The sequence below is a fragment of the Drosophila bipectinata genome, chromosome 4, assembly GCF_030179905.1.
Source record: "Drosophila bipectinata strain 14024-0381.07 chromosome 4, DbipHiC1v2, whole genome shotgun sequence".
Taxonomy (NCBI): Eukaryota; Metazoa; Arthropoda; class Insecta; order Diptera; family Drosophilidae; genus Drosophila; species Drosophila bipectinata.
Genome location: NC_091740.1, coordinates 7,818,386 through 7,837,265, shown reverse-complemented (window position 1 = coordinate 7,837,265; position 18,880 = coordinate 7,818,386). Strand labels below are relative to the sequence as shown.

The window sequence follows — 18,880 nt, the reverse complement described above, 5'->3', positions numbered from 1 at the left end:
CTGTATGAGCTCATTCAGACTTCTCCTTCTTCAGATTTGCGATTTTTTCCATGAACGTCTGTTGCGTATGTTAACGAGTATTCAGTTGGGAAAATGAAATTTAGGATTAACGTCAACTTAATTTATGTTGAACTACCGCAGTATCTCCTCCCTTTTCTGTGGGATCTCTGATCTGAGTGTCTGTGGCGCGAAACTTAATGTAACTTTAGACCACAATCAGTGTGGCCAAATACAATTATAGTGTAAGTCATGAATACAAATTCGCGGTATAAATGTAATGTTTAACTTTATATTTAAAGTTATTTGGTTATTAAAAAAAAAAAAATTTTTTTTTCTTTTTATTTCTTCTCTAACGAAATCTTTTTTTGACAAAAAACACACATATTAATACATTTATCCTTAAGATCCAGTAATGAGTTGTCAAGAACATAAGCACTATTATGAACCATCATTAATTGTTTTAACGATCCCTGAAATATGTAAAGGTAGGGTTATAAATTAAATAGATTAGAAGTATTTTTTACTCCGGGAAACCCAAAGTTATTACAAAAGAACCGTTGCAGAAGACACAAGTTCTATAAGATTTAATAACACCCAAAAAAACTCATTGGAACGAATAAACAGGATATATACAATTTTAAGTGTTTAATACACTAAACCAAACAACCCTACTTTTACTTCGTCCTGCCTATACCTGTCGTTCTTTAGCTTTTTTATGCTTTCATGTATGTATCATGCGGTACAATTTGTAAAATCTTTTAAAAATAAATAAAAAATAATCAAAAATATGACTATTTTTGAGGACATGCAAATATAAATTGAACTCTATTTTATGGTGTCTCTTCCCATCGGCTTGTCTGTATCTCAGCAAGGTAGTCCCCCATTTTAAAATCTAACGACTTTAAACTTTGCACACGTCTTTTTTACTTTGCACGCAGTAAAATAGTCGGAACGGGATCGGCTATCCTATGGCTGCCGCATAACTGATGGATCGAAAATGTCTATCCTTTCTTATGTTAATATGGTATATAATGTTATTGGTTATTGGACCACCTCTACCATATATTGATCATATATTGACCTGAGATTTGTTCTGAAACTCTGAAAATATCCTCACGACATTGACTGGAGTTTCACACCTAATATAATATTATAATGTACAGAAGCACACCTGCTTGTGCTATCACTTTTAAAAGCACCTACTTTTCAAAAAAATTTTTTTTTTTATCGGTTTGTTAAACGTCAATGCGTCAATTATGATTATTTGGGCTTTTCCTGTAATACAAAATATTTTAGATATTCCCTTGCCTTGATTTTACCAATTTCTGAATGCAAAGTTATTATTTTTGATTCTTCAATCTCCACAATTTCGTTAACAATGCACACTTCCTTTCGAAGATTAATAAGTAAATCGTCATAATTGTTTTGTATGGTTTCATGATTTTTCTTTCCACATAACTGCGGTCGAAAACCCAACGATTTTTTTCGTATCTGTAAAAAAAAAAATGATTAAGGACAGTCTCTTAATTCTTATTGCACTAACCTGGTTTAGTAAGTCAGTATCGATGTGAATTTTCGACGTGTTCAGAATCAATGCATCCTTTAATTTAGTGTGTCCTATAATACCACTTTGCTCAAAAAATGATCTGGCCTCATTAATGTTTAAATTATTGCATTGGTTGCTTTTATTTTTTACAGTAATATCTATAAAGAAGCTTTGATTACTGTGGTCTTCTGTGTTTTTGGTTGCATTGTGTGGTTTTTCAACCATATTTTGGTAATTTAACATTGTACTTGATTCGCTGTAATAATGAAATTGTAAGACGATTTCTGTGGATTGACTTTAGGAATATATAAAAATATCTGAAGGAGGAAGGAAAGAGGAGAATCGAACGAAGCCAATTCTTATTTTTATTAGATTGCATTAAAATAGTGGTTAATATTATCTTTAAAAAATAATTATTCTCTATGCTTATATTCACGTCAGTCCCACATAACAGGCGAGACAAGTACGCAAAGTTCATCCAAGTGGAGCTATTGGGAACAAGTACATAGGAGAAGAGTCGAGCTGCGAGCAAAGGTGAAGGTTCAAAAAACATAGAAAACTTCCAAGGTTTAATCATGCATAGGTACTTAGTTCAGTGGTCGGCACGGCCTTATCCCGAGGGCATAGGAAATTTCTCTGCTCGAGCTCTGCCACACACACACAGTATAAATTTGTGAAACGTCCTGCTCATAGCCTACTTTCTGCTATTCGTTACTAATACTAATGCGTTAAAATCAAATCAATGTATTGGGGTGCCGACCACTAACTTAGTTCATTAATTTTTGTTTCGTTTCTTTTTGGCTATTGCGAGTTTTCAATGCCGTAATCCGCATCAAAATAAATGGCCGAATTTAAGTAATTTTGGTAATGCTTACATATTTTAATCGGTAAAATTAAAAACCTAAAAAAAAAAAAACAAGGAAGGAAAGCTAACTTCGGGCGGAGTCATACCCTTGCAGTTAGGATCGGATAAAAATCGGCATCCTATCGGCATCCTATAGCTACCGTATTACTGATTAATCGGAAATGCTATAACTCTGGTATTTTTAGATAGTTGGTGTTTTCTATGGATTCTATATTTGATTCGACCATCCAGCCAATTGATCCGACTATGTCCTATAGGTTCCATGCTGTGACAAATGCCAGTACATGGCGCCCCCGGAATGGTAGGATCAGCATGATATGGCTAACTTAGTGCTTGGACTTCCTTAGATCTGGCGTAGTATAGGTGGATATTGACCATGGACATAGGTTGGAAATCACTCTTATAGGTTCCAGAAACAGTCTTCAGTGGGGCGACGCGAACTAGTCTATCTTTTCCAAGATGTAAATCGAATTTTCTACCCATCTTGCACACGTTTGGGGGGACTTAAATCATCAATTTGCAGGTTGATTTGTTCTTGGGGCAATTTCGGACGTTCTTGTGGATGTGAGTGCCAGTCTCCATCAATGCCAGAATTTTCACATTAGTTTTAAGTCAGATAAGTTTTAAATGCCCTTACGTTCGCCTCCCAGTCCCCCCGTAAGATTGGGTGCGATGCCAGTGTCTATGGTATTTCAAAACTCCTTTTGCCAGATGCGAAGAGAAATGTCTGCTCCCATCAAATTGTTTCCTCCATTTTTGTATATATGCTTGCACAAAGCTTTATGTTCGATAAAGCTTTGAAGAGCTCAAAGGAAATTTTGAGTAGATAATCCTGTGACTGCTTCTAGATGTATCGCCTTGGTTGCTAAGCATATGAGCAATGCGCCGGAAGGCCTAAAAATAAAAAGGAGCCCGATAAGTCGACACCAGTGGCTTCAAAGGCTCGACCAGGGTGATTGAGGAATGTTTGAAGCATTGAACGCATTGTCGTAAAATCCTTCTTATTGCTTGTTTTCCACTAACTATCAAGAATTTAATTATCAGGTTGTTGCTGAGGTAGCTCGGTGTTTCCGTGAAGGTGTGCATTTCCTATCACAAGTTCAGTAAAATTATGAGTTTTGGGTAAAATTATCGAAATTTTCTGTGCTTGGGCCTGTTGTTGGGCATTTTTTAGTAGCCTTTTAATTCGCATAATCCAAAATTCGTCTAAAAGACGGGAGCGCGGGGGGAACGCTCAGGGAGCTGTGCCTGGATAGAGAGTTTTTTGCCTCGGCGAATATCTGTTTAAAAAGCTTCTTTTTACACCATCCTTACAATTAGGTGGAGAGCTCGTTATTCTGCTACTCGAATGGCAGCCACAATAATATATCCCTACTGATCGCGTGAGTTATCTAGATTTCTTCGGAAGTAAGCCATAACGAATAAAAGTTTTTTATATGATATATTAGCTTGTTGGTTATCTTATTTATTCTTGATTTTGGTAGGGTAAGTGGCTGAGAGTAAGTGTTCTTCGCCCACCGTTTCTCGTCTTCCCGTTACCATTCGGGATCGAATTACCAGAGGTAAGAAATCAGGTCATCATCAGGTCATTAAGCCTGTGAGCAAAGCGCCATCGGCTGGGTTTTCTACGAAAGGTACATGTCATTAGGCTGTCGCATTTCGTTCCAAAATCTTGCCAATTCGGTTGGAGACGAAAGTCTTCCCTCATGTCGGATTTCTAATATTATTTCAGGCATAATAATATGCCTGCGAGGAACCGTCATAAAAGAAGTGTAGCTGATGTGACTATGATTGACCGGTCTGGTGACCAAGCCATCAAGGTATTTTCAACTTCTCAATGTTTGCTAAATGGATTCAGAATTCTTTACATTAGGCTTGAGAGTACCGGGCCGTCCCAATTAAGAGTGGAATGGTTTTTGTCGGATGTCTTGGGCCGCCACTGCCAAATTTCTTTTAGAATGCTCTTGGTAGCAGTAGTGACAGGAACTATAAAGCCTAAGAAATTAAAGAGGCGAGCGACTCCTAAAAGAAATGAACGTTTAGTAAAGGTGGCCGGAATGACCCAGAGCTTTAATGGTCTCCTGGGAATTAATTTCTACATTTCTTTTTTGGTCCATATGCTGGTTAGGAATGCCGGATAAGTTCTGTGGATGATTTTATGCATATTTACTGAGTTCCATTACTGGCAATTTTAGTGCTGCGATTTGGACGTACTCGCATATATTTCATTCAACAGCACTGAAGTTGCTTGATGGTATCAATGGAGCAAATTGATGGACCACTGTATAATGCTATTACGGTGCTGATGAAGTGCCAAATGTGACAGTATTTAGGGTGTACTCGGCCACTTCGTTTTGATCATAAGATGCGTTGAATTTTTTTATTCGAATTCATGAAGGCATCTCTTGAAGCAGTGGTACAGTGAAGGTACAGTGGTACAGCTTTTACAGTTGACGTAGGTGGTCTAACGATTGAGTGATGGACTATCCATTACGTGCTAGAATGGACGTTAGTTTTGAGACGATTGATCTCGTTGATGCATATGTTGGTTACGTTTAGCACATGTTTGATCTCTAATGAGCTTTTCCTTGAGATAAAAAAAAGTCGTAGAGGGTACTGACAACTTTGGAAGTTTGTCAAGTTTGTCAAGGAACAGCCGTGGCTTGTTGCCCGGCACACGCTGGAAGCTGGCTGGGGAAAAGTGTTTCGTACACCGTGGATATTAAACAGAACACTGGGTTAAATCCACACTGGGTGTGTATGGTAGCCAGAGCTTACAAACTTTTGAAGATTCTTGTCGAATTGCTGGCTTAGTAAGTTGAGCTTTAAAAAGCGCAGTTGAACTTTTTGAACTTCATTTCAAAGTATTTTGAAATAATTTATTTTCAAAGTTTATTTTAAAGGAGTTGGTTGAGTGGATTATGAAGTTTTTTCTGGAGCGCAAATAAGCTGTTGGCGTTGCTACCCGTTACTATTTTTTTAGACTCCTTACTGGAGGTTATAGCTGGCGTGGGCGTGGACTTATGTATGGTCTTCCAAAGTGAGGGAGCGACACTAGGCTAGCGTGTTACGACACGTACGATGCGAAGTTTGATCCCGTTCTTATCGCTTCCTCTTTGTCGAGGAGAATAAAGGAATTGAGGAGGTAAGGTTTCCATTAAAGACTTTAAGAGGACTTTGATGGAACTGTCCGAGATGACCGGTGTCATATATGCAAAGTTCCCCTCACTGATACTCACCAAAATGTTCTGATATATACATTTCATGGGCGAAATGTCAAACTTTCTTCAAATGCAAAATTTCTTCAACTTTCAAATACAAATGACTAGCCAGAGTTAAATACATGAAATTCATTCATATATTTACTTTCTACTTGCTTAGGGCTAAAAATATGGTAACAATTGTTGATTTTTGAATGGGTCAGCTTATATCCCTTGTATTTTACACCAGAACATTCTCTACCACTGCCATCGCTTTGCTTGCTCCGCGACTCTTTTAAGACAACTACTTTACAAAGGGTAGAGCAAGGCAAAGTAAAGTTTTGCGGAGATTACACGGACAAAAATTGATTTAAAGATAGAGCGATATATGTAAAAACAAATAACGTGACCAAACAATTATGTTTTTAAGATGTAACGATGCGACCTCCCACATATTTTTCTTTTGGCCATTTGATCCGATCTGCCTATTTTCATAGGAATTTTTATATTGGATTTATGTTATCCGATATTTGGGGTAAATATTTATATCCGATCTGAACTGTAAGTGTTACCGCCGTCATAGAATTAAGTTTATATTTGAAAAATGAAATCGTTAAAATTAGTGTTGAATAATGTTTAGAATAAGTTTTGAAAAACGCTAGACGTAAGCTTATCGATATACGGAAAAATGGCGGAAGAACGAGTTTTTTGCGATCGCCAGGTGAAGCTAACAAGGCGAGGGAAAACGACGAAGTTTTTTAGCTCTCACTCTCGCGCGCCAGGATTTGAGTTTAAATAAAGGAAAGAACAACCAAATCCATGTTTGCTTAAAAAATCGTGCATCAACCTCGCCCCGACCTCCACCTTTCCAAAAAAACTTCCTCCAAAACTTCGTTACCTGCGGATTAAGGCAGAAAAACAGCGTCGCGTCGCTAGTAGACAACAGCTAGACCGACTGGAGGCGACAAATTTTGGAAGTAACGAAAGTGAAGGCGTCGCGTCCCTAGCAGCCACAGGCTAGGTCGAGTAAGCACGCAGCCAAGAAGAAGAAAAGCAGACGCCATTGTGCAAGCACGCCGGACGACGCGAAGCATGTACGTTGAAGTGTGCAGAATTTGCGAGGACAAAAACGAAACAGCGTCAGAAAATTGGGTACAGTGCGACGTTTGCGGAAGGTGGTACCATTTCGAGTGTGCCGGCGTAGAGGCCGACGTTGAGAGCAAGGATTGGAGCTGCGATTACTGTCTTGCGGGTTGCAGCCACACAGCACCGTTCAGCGGTATGCAACGATCACCAGTACAGCCTCAAACACGTGAAGACGCAATGGATACCCCTGAACCGCACGGCAAAGCGCTAGCCGTCGATACGCTAATCGATACTGCCGGCAATGGAGAGAACATGAATGTTCGGGAAGGCAATCCGGACACGAACAAGAACCAACTCTGCTCGATATGCTCGAGGAGATATGCTCGAGGAGAAAAGACAGTCTGAGGCAAAGTTCATAGAAGAAAAGTACAAAATTCTCAAGCAGATGAACCCCGCTGACGTAGCGGTAGCTGGGATGTTTCGAGCCACAGATTCACCTACAAGTACTCAAATAGCGGCCCGGAAAGCTATACCCAAGGACCTTCCAACATTCAGCGGGGATCCTAGTACGATCCTACAGTACGACAGCAGCGGGATATACGAATGTGGAAAACATGCTACGTCTGCAAAAGTCGCTTAAAGGGAAAGCTCGTGACTTGGTTAGAGATAAACTCCTACTTCCTAACCTAGTCCCAGAAGTCATCAGCACTTTGAAGATGTTCTTCGGCAGACCAGAGCACATCCTAGAAAGAATGGTGGAAAAGATGCGAAGACTGGCACCACCCAAAGACAGATTGGAGGCGTTAATAGAGTACGCGCTGGCAGTGCGAAACGTCTGTGCTACTATGGAAGCGTGCGACCTGAAGGCGCACCTCAACAATCCAATGTTGGTCAAGGAGCTGGTAGATAAGCTTCCCAACCAACACAAGCTAAACTGGGCAATGCAACTCCGCGACGATAGAGTGGCCGCAGTTAAGGCATTCAGTGATTGGCTGTATAAAATCGCAGAGGCAGCGTCATTAGTGGTGGCGCCATCGTTTTAAAAAACTGGCGCAGTTAATTCCCACAACAGTCGCCGCCCGGACAAGGGAGAGGAAGATGAGACTGGACCAGCACGAGGACAAACACGATCGAACGCGATCCATACGGAAGCAGCTCAGCAGCAAGTTCAACAGAGGTGCGTAGCTTGCGGCGACACGAGTCACAACCCAGCACAATGTCAGGTATTCTCGAACCTTGACGCGGAGCACAGGTGGCAGGTAATCAGATCGGGTAAAGCCTGTTTCTGCTGCCTCAAGGTACACCGGAACAGATGCCGAACCGGGAACTGTGGAATAAACGGCTGTACAAGGAGACACCATGAGTTACTTCATACAGAATATGTTCCCAACATAATCGGCCAAGACAGACCACAGAGTCACGTTAGTACGACAACCACGGAAGTCAGTTCTTTCGCATCATTCCAGTCAAGCTGCATTACGGCAGCAGGCAGACTGAGATCTACGCCTTTCTAGATGAAGGGTCATCCGTGACCTTAGCAGATGCATCCGTATTCCAAAGACTGGGAATACAAGGCCAGGCAGCGCCAATGTGTTTGCAGTGGACCGCAGAGACGACTCGACTCGAGAGTGGATCTGTGAAAGCATCCGTCCAAATCTCGGAAATGAACTGCGATATAGTTTACTGGTTGAACAACGTCCAGACCGTTCAGAACCTAGCATTACCGAGACAGACAGTCAATATGAAGGAGCTATGCGAAAGATTCCAGCATTTGAAGGACTTGCCGCTACGGTCCTACTCTGCCCAGCCGACTTTGCTAATCGGAACCAACAACTGGAAGCTAGCAGTTCCACGCAAGATCCGCGAAGGAAAATGGAACGACACGATAGCATCGAAGTGCATGCTAGGATGGAGCATCCAAGAATCGGCGAACCCACAACGATCCATTTTCATGCACCACTGCGACTGCGACTGGCACGAACTCCATGATGACATCAAGGAACATTTCAACCTGGACGCACTCGTACCACGAAAGCTGCACTCAGCTGAAGATGAGCTGGCAGTGAAGATACTGGAAAGCACCTGCCAAAAGAAGTCCGGAAAATATGAAGTTGGACTTCCGTGGCGCGGTGGTATCGACAAACTCCCTGAGAGCCGGAGTAACGCTCTGAAGCGGCTTACCTGCATGAGAAAAAAGGTCTCCCAAGAACCAGATCTGTATGAAAAGATTGACGCCCAAATCAGGAACCTTCTAGACAAAGGATACGCGGTTAAGCTATCCGAGGAAGAAACCAGCCGGGAGAACAGCCGTACATGGTATCTGCCAATATTCATAGCGCTGAATCCAAACAAGCCGAAAAAGATAAGGCTCGTATGGGATGCAGCCGCAAAGGCACACGGATACGCGCTAAATGACTACCTACTCAGAGGACCAGATTGCCTGAACCCACTCATAGTCGTCTTGCTAGCCTTTCGGGTCAACAAAATAGCAATTTGCGGTGACATTGCGGAAATGTTTCACAGGATCAACATTCGCGAGGAGGATATGCAGGCGCAGCGATTTTTGTGGTATGACAAAGGCAGCGACAAAGTAGACACATATGTCATGCGAGCAATGACTTTTGGGATTAGCTGCGCGCCGTTTATAGCGCACTTCGTTCGAGATAAGAACGCGGAAACCCACCAAGAAGAGTTCGCATTGGCCTTAAACGCCATCCAAAGGGCGCACTACGTCGACGACTTCATCGATAGCATGAGGAACGAACAGGAGGCCATCCAGATCACCAGAGTAGTCATAGAAGTACATCGGAGAGGCGGATTCGAAATCCGTAACTGGTCGTCGAATTCGGAAGAAGTGCTCGAAAGCTTGCAGGATAATGGCAACGCTGGAACCCAAAAGCCGGTGGATTTTTGTGCAACAGAAAAGATACTTGGCATGTTCTGGGACCCACATAATGATATGTTCAAATTTCTCTGCAGATTTTCAAGGCTGAAGCGTGATGTGCTGGCGGAAAACGCAGTCCCTACCAAGCGAGAAGTATTACAAGTTTTGATGTCGATCTTCGATCCATTGGGATTTTTATCATGCCAAACGATCGGACTAAAAATACTCCTCCAGGGCATATGGCGGCAAAAAATTGAATGGGATCAGGAGCTATCTGAGAGAATTCTAGAAGAATGGCGCCAATGGAAAACCATTTTGCAAGACATAAGGACTTTCGAGGTTCCTAGATGCTTTTCCCCAGCCACATCGGAGCCATGTCAAATTGGACTCCATACATTCGTCGACGCCAGCGAGCAAGCATATTCTGCAGTCTGCTACTTGCGCGTGGCAACGGATGACAGAGTCGTCGTATCTTTGGTAATGGCGAAATCTAAGGTGGCACCTTTAAAACCACTTTCGATTCCGCGTATGGAGCTGCAGGCAGCAGTTATGGGAGCACGCTTAGCCCAAAAGGTGATGAGCACACGCAACCTACGAATTGACAACGCCACATACTGGTCGGACTCCAAGACAGTGTTGCAGTGGCTAACTATGGACCCCCGCAACTTTCATCAGTTCGTGATGCACAGAGTCGCCGAAATTCTGGAAACAACACTGGTCGAGCAATGGCGGTGGATTCCTTCAAAGCTGAACGTAGCAGATGGAGCTACCAAGGTCACCGGGCAAACCCAACAAGAGACGTGGATAACGGGCCCGGAGTTCCTGAAGACCGATGCGAGCAACTGGCCAATATCCAAGAAGCAGGAGAGCATCATCGATACCTCGGAGATCCGGAAGCATGTGATGACGACGCATTCGAAATCAGTGGTTATGTTCAACGCGCACGATTTCTCAAATTGGCGGCGGTTATACAGAGCAGTGGCGCTAGTACTCCTGTTGATTGATCGGCTGCGAGCGAAATGTGCCGGACAAGATATGCCATCAACCACGACAACGGCTCATGTGAGCAAGGCAAAGATGCTGCTATACAAGCAATCCCAATCCATCGCCTTCGCAGCAGAACTAAAAACGTTATCCGCGGGAACGGCGCTCCTCAAGGGAAGCAGATTAGCCGGATTGAACGCGTACCTAGACAACGATGGAGTACTACGAACAAGAGGCAGATTGAACGCAGTTGACACAGCTGAGGACGCCATTATACTAGCTCATGGATGCCGGATAACCAACCTCATAGTTAGGGGCTTTCACGAAAAGTATCACCATCTCGCTCACGAAACTATAATAAACGACATAAAAAATTCGTTTTATATCAGCCGGCTACGAGTACTGCACAAATCTGTGCGAAACATATGCCAACGATGCAAGATCGACAGAGCAGTTCCCAGACCACCCCAGATGGCACCTATCCCGAGGGCAAGAGTTGGAAGCTTCGAGAGGCCGTTTACCTATACAGGCGTTGACTATTTTGGCCCGTTATTGGTTAACGTCGGCCGGCGCAAAGAGAAGAGATGGGTAGCTCTGTTCACCTGTCTTACGTTGCGCGCGGTGCATTTTGAGATCGCCCACAGTTTAGATACAAGTTCATGTATCATGTGCCTAGCCAATTTTATGGCCCTTCGAGGGACACCGAGGGAAATATTCTCAGACAACGGTACAAATTTCAGAGCCACAGAAAAAGCCGTGCGCGAGGAGCTGAAAAAGATCGAGCACGATAAGATCTCTATTAAGTTCGACGGCATAAAGTGGCGATTCAACCCACCAGGAGCACCGCACATGGGTGGAGCATGGGAGAGACTCGTCAGGACAACGAAAGGAATCTTGAAGAACATTTGCCCAAGTTACTCTTTCAACGACGAGGGGTTGAGAAACGCACTGATGGAGGCGCAATTTATCATCAACTCGCGACCTCTCACGTTCGTAAGTTTGGATTCCGAGGATGACGCTGCCCTGACTCCAAACCACCTGCTGCTAGGATCAGCGAACGGATACAAGCCGCTGCCGAAAGAGGGAATGAATCTGAAGCGTAGATGGAATGAGACTCAGCGCTTCGGAGATCGATTTGGCAACGATGGGTTAAGGAGTATGCACCCGTACTAACCAGGCGCACCAAATGGTTTGAGAAGGTGCCTCCAATCACCATCGGAAGCATCGTCGTAGTCGTGGATGAGCTTCTTCCCAGGAACCTGTGGCTAAAAGGACGCGTGACTGACGCAATGATGGCCAACGATGGACAAGTTCGGCGGGTGACAATCAAGACGCAGCATGGTGCTATAGAAAGACCAGCAACAAAGGTAGCAGTTCTAGACGTCGGCTTAGAGGATGGTAACTGACCACGGATCGGGATCAATTACGGGGGAGGGAATGTTACCGCCGTCATAGAATTAAGTTTATATTTAAAAAATGAAATCTTACAAATTAGTGTTGAATAATGTTTAGAATAAGTTTTGAAAAACGCTAGACGTAAGCTTATCGATATACGGAAAAATGGCGGAAAAACGAGTTTTTTGCGATCGCTAGGTGAAGCTAACAAGGCGAGGGAAAACGACGAAGTTTTTAGTACTACCTCAACAGTAAGGATTTATCAACTTCGGCTAGTTCCGACGTTAGCTTTCCTTTTCTTTTATAATAAATTATGTAATAAAATGATTAGAATTTAGTAGGTATTCTTAATTTCGAAATCCGAACTCCAGCCTTGATTCTTTCGAAATCAGCTTTGATTTTGACTAGCGTTTTAGGGCTTACTCAACTATATGTGTAAATTCTGAATATGCATTACTTTGAGAGCTTTTACAGCAGAAAGATGTGTTTACTTTTTAAACTACATTTTTTCTCACTTTCTTTAAAGGGCGGTGACATGAACTTAAGAACGACACGGATTAAACAGGGCCATATATAACAAGAAAGGAAAGCTAACGGGCGGAGCCGATGTTGATATACCCTTGCAGTTAAAACCGGATATATATCGCAATTCGATATAGTCGGCCAATCCTTATGAAATTTGGAAGGTTGGATTATCTGACCAAAAAGAATTCCACTACTCAAACTAATTTTAAGGCTATCGACTTAAAACTTTACACACACCCTTCTTTTCTTTGCACGGAGTAAATAAGTCGGAACGACCGGGATCGGCCGATCCGTATAGCGTATAGCTGCCATATGACTGTATGATCGGAAATATCACAACTTTGGTGTTTTAAGAGTTGTGGTTTTTTTACAGATTTTATTGTTTGGAAAATAATCCCATTCACCAAATTTCATTTGCCTCCATAAACTAAACGGTGTAAATGGTATCTAATATTTGCTAAATATACAAACATTCCCAAGCTTGGGACTTTTTATCCTTTTTATCACACCCTTGCAGGGGGTATTATAATTTTATCCAAAAGTGTGCAACGCAATGAAGGAAACAAATCCGACCCTATAAAGTTCAGGATCCTTCAGTTGATCAGGATCAACTCCAGAGTTGATATGAGCATGTCCGTTTGTCCGTCCGTCTGTTACTACGCGAACTAGTTTCTCAGTTCAAAGCTATGGACTTGAAACTTTGCACACACCCTTCTTTCTTTTGCACGCAGTATATAAGTCGGAACGGCCGGGATCGGCCGTCTAAATCTTATAGCTGCCATATAACTCTTTGATCGGAAATGGTATAACTTTGGTCTTTTTAGAGTTAGAGGTTCAAATTTTACACGAATGCTATTTTTGGGCAAAAAAGGTTCTATTTTTGGTCAGTTGATCCTAATTTCATCCTTCCTAATTTCACAACGATCGGCCGACTATATCTTATAGCTACCATATAACTGAACGATCTGAAGTGGTATTTGGTAAAAATACTAACTTTGGTATTTTTCAAGATAGAAGTTTGTGATTTTTTTTTTAGATTTTGTATTCTAATAAATTGGTTTGCGATTTTTGAGATTTACGAGGTGTGTTCATAACGTAAGATGGCTTTTCAAATTTCGCGGGAAAAATATTTTTGATTATAGATATTTTTGTTTTAAGTTGGTACACTCTTCCCTAACATCTGTACCAAGTTTCAATTGAATCGCAAGTTGTTACAAGTTGTTTTGCTCGGCGTGCTCGGCGATTTTTTGGAATCAAGGAATATGGATCAAATGATTTGCATACAATTTTGTGTAAAAAATAAAATTAAGTGCTCCGAAGCACTTGAAATGTTGACAATGGCGTAGGGTGAAACTTTTCTGAGTAAAAAAGAATGTTTAAAAGTGATAAAAACTCTTCCAAGATGGCCGGGAAGATGCCAATGACGAGCCTCGCTCTTGACGCCCAAGCACGTCAACTACTGTTGAAAACGTTCAAGAAGTGAAGAAAATTGTTTTGTAAAATCATCGTCGAATCACTATCAGGAGTTGATAAAGATGCCGGTATATCGCTTGGCTCATGCCATGAAATTTTTTCAAACGTTTTGGGCATGAGTCGTGTGTTGTCGAAGTTTGTTCCGAAATTGCTGATTTTGACCAAAAGAACCGTCGCATGACCATCGCATGAAACATCTCCAATGCTCGCAGCCCATTTTCCGGAAGACGTCTCACAGTCGTCGTTGGACCATCTAGTTTCGACCCTGCGTAGCATGGTACATGATATGCGTGACCTTTCGCTTGGAAGAAGAATGGGACAAAGAGATCGTGTGAGAAAAGTTTTTTCGGAAGGAAGCAGATGGCCGTTTGGATTCCGCCAAGGATGATGTGTCGATGATGGCTGGAATCATGTGAAGAGCAGTGTCGCCGGCATGCAGGCAAGATACGTGGTCGGAATCTTCGCCGACTTCAAAGGAGCGTTCGACAGTGCGCCGAATTGCTGACTTGAAATGCCGAAAGTTGAGCTTGTGGCAGAGCTTCTTCTCAGACAGAAGGGCAGAGTAACTAGAGGCTACAGGGATTCATCAGTATGTGGATGACCTGGTGCTTTTTATCGACGGCGAGTCTCAAGCCTCGCTGGAAGAAAAAAGAGCGCAAATAATATCCATCTTTGAAGCGTGGGGTACAGAAAACAGTATTACCATTTTCCCCAGCAAGACGAGGAATGTGCTGCTAAAGAGGTCCCTCCCGCGCACCCAGTGTGTAAGATCTCCAGGAGCAAGTCTCCCATACGTACGCAGCTGCCGGTACCTTAGAATTACGGTCAGCGAGCGCATGCATTTTTTTCATGACCGGAGCCGTTGGAGCTTTGGCGCGTGTGCTGCGAGTTGACTGCCAGGCGGCCTATATATGCCGGACTCATGGCATTTTATTTTTGTTATTTTTTTTTAATATAATTAAATAATAATAATATAATTAATATAATTAATATATTATTAAAACAAGAAAGCAAAGTTAACTTCGGGCGGAGCCGAAGTTGATATACCCTTGCAGTTAAAACCGGATATATGTCGCAAACATCGGATATAGTTGGCCGATCCTTATGATTTTATCATAATAAAAGCAATTAATTTAAATAAAAAATCTAAAAATGAGTCCCAAGCTTCTATCTTCAAAAATACAGAAGTTGATATTTCTACCAAATACCATTTCCGATCGTGCAGTTATATGGCAGCTATAAGATATAGTCGGCCAATCCTTATGAAATTTTGCATGTGGTAATGTTTTTTAAAAACAAGAAAGCAAAGCTAACTTCGGGCGGAGCCGAAGTTTATATACCCTTGCAGCTATAACCGGATATATATCGCAAACATCGGATATAGTTGGCCGATCCTTATGATTACATCATAATAAAACCAATTAATTACAATAAAGAATCTAAAAAAAAGTCCCAAGCTTCTATCTTCAAAAATTCGAAAGTTGATATTTCTACCAAATACCATTTCCGATCGTTCAGTTATATGTCAGCTATAAGATATAGTCAACCGATCGTTATGAAATTTGGTAGATCGGATTGACTGACCAAAAATAGAATGTGTACCAAGTGCCAGCTTTCTATCTTCAAAAACACGAATGTTGGGTCATTTCCGATCGTTCAGTTATATGGCAGCTATAGGATATAGTCGGCCGATCCTAATGAAATTTTGTAGGTCGGATTAACTGGCCAAAAATATAATCTGTACCAAGTTCCAGCTTTCTATCTTCAAAAACACGAAAGTTGGGTCATTTCCGATCGTTCAGTTATATGGCAGCTATAAGATATAGTCGGCCGATCCTTATGAAATTTGGCATGTCGTATTATTTTGCCAAAAATAGCTCTCATGTCAAATTTGAACTCTCTAACTCTAAAAACACCAAAGTTATACCATTTCCGATCAATCAGTTATATGGCAGCTATAGGATATAGTCGGCCGATCCCGGCCGTTCCGACTTATATACTGCGTGCAAAGAAAAGAAGGGTGTGTGCAAAGTTTCAAGACGATAGCTTTAAAACTGAGAGACTAGTTTGCGTAGAAACAGACAGACGGACAGACGGACAGACGGACAGACGGACAGACGGACAGACGGACAGACGGACAGACGGACATGCTCATATCAACTCAGGAGGTGATCCTGATCAAGAATATATATACTTTATAGGGTCGGAGATGTCTCCTTCACTGCGTTGCACACTTTTGGACAAAATTATAATACCCTCTGCAAGGGTATAAAAAGCTCTCGTATCAAATTTGAACTCTCTAATTCTAAAAACACCAAAGTTATACCATTTCCGATCAAAGAGTTATATGGCAGCTATAGGATTTAGACGGCCGATCCCAGCCGTTCCGACTTATATACTGCGTGCAAAAGAAGGAACGGTGTGTGCAAAGTTTCAAGACGATAGCTTTAAAACTGAGAGACTAGTTCGAAAATCTTATACTATGAAAAAGTACATTTTTTTTAAAACCGTCGCCATTTTTTTTTAATTAAAATTTTTAAAAATCCCTCGTTTACGGACTAGACAATACAAATGTACTAACTACATTTTTTTGAATTTTGGATTTCACATGAACCGTTTTCGGGATATCATGTCCACCGCAAGACACCATCGAAAAAAGTTGATCCGGGAATTCGGCTATAACATTTTTATTATGTAATATTTTTTTATGAAAAAATTTAATTAAGTACCCAGAAACATGTACTAAACAACGTCGGTAAAACATTTTTCATAATTATTTTCTATGGTGTCAAAAAAAATCGATAAAATTCCATTTTTTTGCGCGGTACAACTGTATATAACCCCTCAATATTAATTATATATAAATGCACGAAAAACACTCAGTATTTTAGGCACCCGAGTTTCTTTTATGCACGTATAAGTATAAGTATTGGGTACAAGTATTTATCCTGCATGCCTTTTTTTTACTCGGTAAGTTTCATGAATGTGGATCGGAAGCACACATAAACAAGAAAGCAAAGTGAACTTCGGACAGAGCCGAAGTTGATTTGCCCTTGCAGTTAAAACCGAATATATATTGCAAAAATCGGATATAGTTGGACGATTCTAATGAGAATATCACAATATGCGTGCAAAAGAAAGAACGAAAGGGTGTGTGCAAAGTTTTAAGTCGAAAGCTTTGAAACTGTGAGACTAGTTTGCGTAGAAACCGACAGACAGGACACGCTTATATCAACTCAGGAGGTGAGCCTGATCAAGAATATATATACTTTATAGGGTCGGAGATGTCCCATGCTCCCCCATCCCCCCATGCTTTTTTTCAACGATCTTTTTTTTTTACTTATTCTCGCATTCCACTCTTTTTAAGGGTGGCAGGTTTGATCTGCACAAGCGACCGAAAAAAACCCGGGTGTTTTACGTCTTAAGGGGTTATATACAGTTGTACCGCGCAAAAATATGGATTTTTATCGATTTTTTTTTGACACCATAGAAAATATTTATGAAAAATGTTTTACCGACGTTGTTTAGTACATGTTTCTGGGTACTTAATTAAATTTTTTTATAATAAGATATTACATAACAAAAATGTTATAGCCGAATTCCCGAATCGTCTTTTTTCGATGGTGTCTTGCGGTGGACATGATTTCTCGAAAACGGTTCATCCGAAATCCAAAATTCAAAAAAGTTTAGTTAGTATATTGTATTATCTAGTCCGTGAACGAGGGATTTTTTAAAATTTTGATTAAAAAAAAAATGGCGACGTTTGAAACAAAAAATTTACTTTTTCAAGGTATAAGATTTTCGTTTTTTGTGCTTTAAAAAGGGAGTTTTCAAAAAAATGGAAAATCCCTCGTTCACGGACTAGCTAATATCATAATAACTATGTGGTCAAAATTTGGTGTTGATCGGATTAGTAATTTTTTAGTAATCGTGTCCACCGCAAAGGTAATTGCCCAAAAAAAAGATTCTGAGATAATCGCGTTTAAAGTTTCAAGTTTGTTCAAGTTTTATATGCAGATAGTGTGCTATAAATAGCTACAGCTTCTACAGGATCTAATGCTCCGATCGTTATCAATTTTTGTGGGAGTACACCCAATAGAATATACTTAAAGAATATGCAATAAAAAAAAATCGATTTTTTCATATATCACAACTGTATATAACCCCTTAAGAAACACAGGCACAAAATGCAAATGCAAAATGCGAGTGCAAGAAAGGCAAAGCACACTTTGTACTTATGCAAAAATTATGTGTGTCGGTATTGCCTTTTGTCTTATGAGTGGAGAGTCCACTCGAGTGGTACTCTCACACAAATTTTTATGGGTATGCAGAGGGTGTCGAAAAGGGTCACCCGTGCCGTTCTGTGGTACATATGTATGTATGTATGTATATAAATACGTAACTACGAGTTATATTGTATTTTGACTGGATTATATTTAGCGACATGAAAATAAATTCATAAATTTTTAGAAATAGCTATACAGCCTCAGATGGGCAATTTTTCTTCATATACCTTTGTTTTGAATACATCTCAATTATTCGTAGAAATTAAACGTTTGTCTTAGCGATGACACAACTCTTATATATCGATAGAATAAGTACCCACCTACATAGTTAAATTTGAAGCCTAGTACTGAGATCGAAGAACATGTGTGTTGTGTAGAAACGGTTATTCTTTCCAGTATAAGACGTATATTTACCAGATATGCACTAAGGTCCCTCCTAAATTATTTTGTATTTGAATTTAAACATTGATAATGTTGGAAACGACATCGATTCGGCCTCGCTAGCGGCATTTAATTAATAACTTCTGAAATATTAGAGATATCTTCAATCGGTTTTTTTTTCGGTTTGTTACTCAGTTTTGCATTATGTGGGCAAAAATTAAATATATAGTTTTTTTTTATTTTCTTTTTTTATAT

General features: G+C 40.9%; 1 protein-coding gene across 1 annotated transcript; it reads right to left on the bottom strand.

Moving 5' to 3' along the window:
• Positions 1–260: 260 nt before the first annotated feature.
• On the bottom strand, positions 261–18,548 carry LOC108125366 (uncharacterized). The gene is made up of 4 exons (XM_043213602.2): positions 18,472–18,548; positions 1,544–1,802; positions 1,320–1,491; positions 261–470 (listed from the first exon to the last, which is right to left on the bottom strand). Exons 1-4 carry the CDS (start codon positions 18,486–18,488, stop codon positions 439–441), a joined length of 480 nt encoding a protein of 159 aa, XP_043069537.1. The 5' UTR covers positions 18,489–18,548; the 3' UTR covers positions 261–438.
• Positions 18,549–18,880: the final 332 nt, after the last annotated feature.

What these genes read in the sequence shown, in the direction of transcription:
- LOC108125366 (XM_043213602.2), bottom strand. An exon ending in ATACTGACTTACTAAACCAG is followed by an intron (nt 1,492 to 1,543) that starts GTTAGTGCAATA and finishes TTTTTTTTACAG; the next exon opens with ATACGAAAAAAATCGTTGGG. An exon ending in AACTTTGCATTCAGAAATTG is followed by an intron (nt 471 to 1,319) that starts GTAAAATCAAGG and finishes TACATATTTCAG; the next exon opens with GGATCGTTAAAACAATTAAT.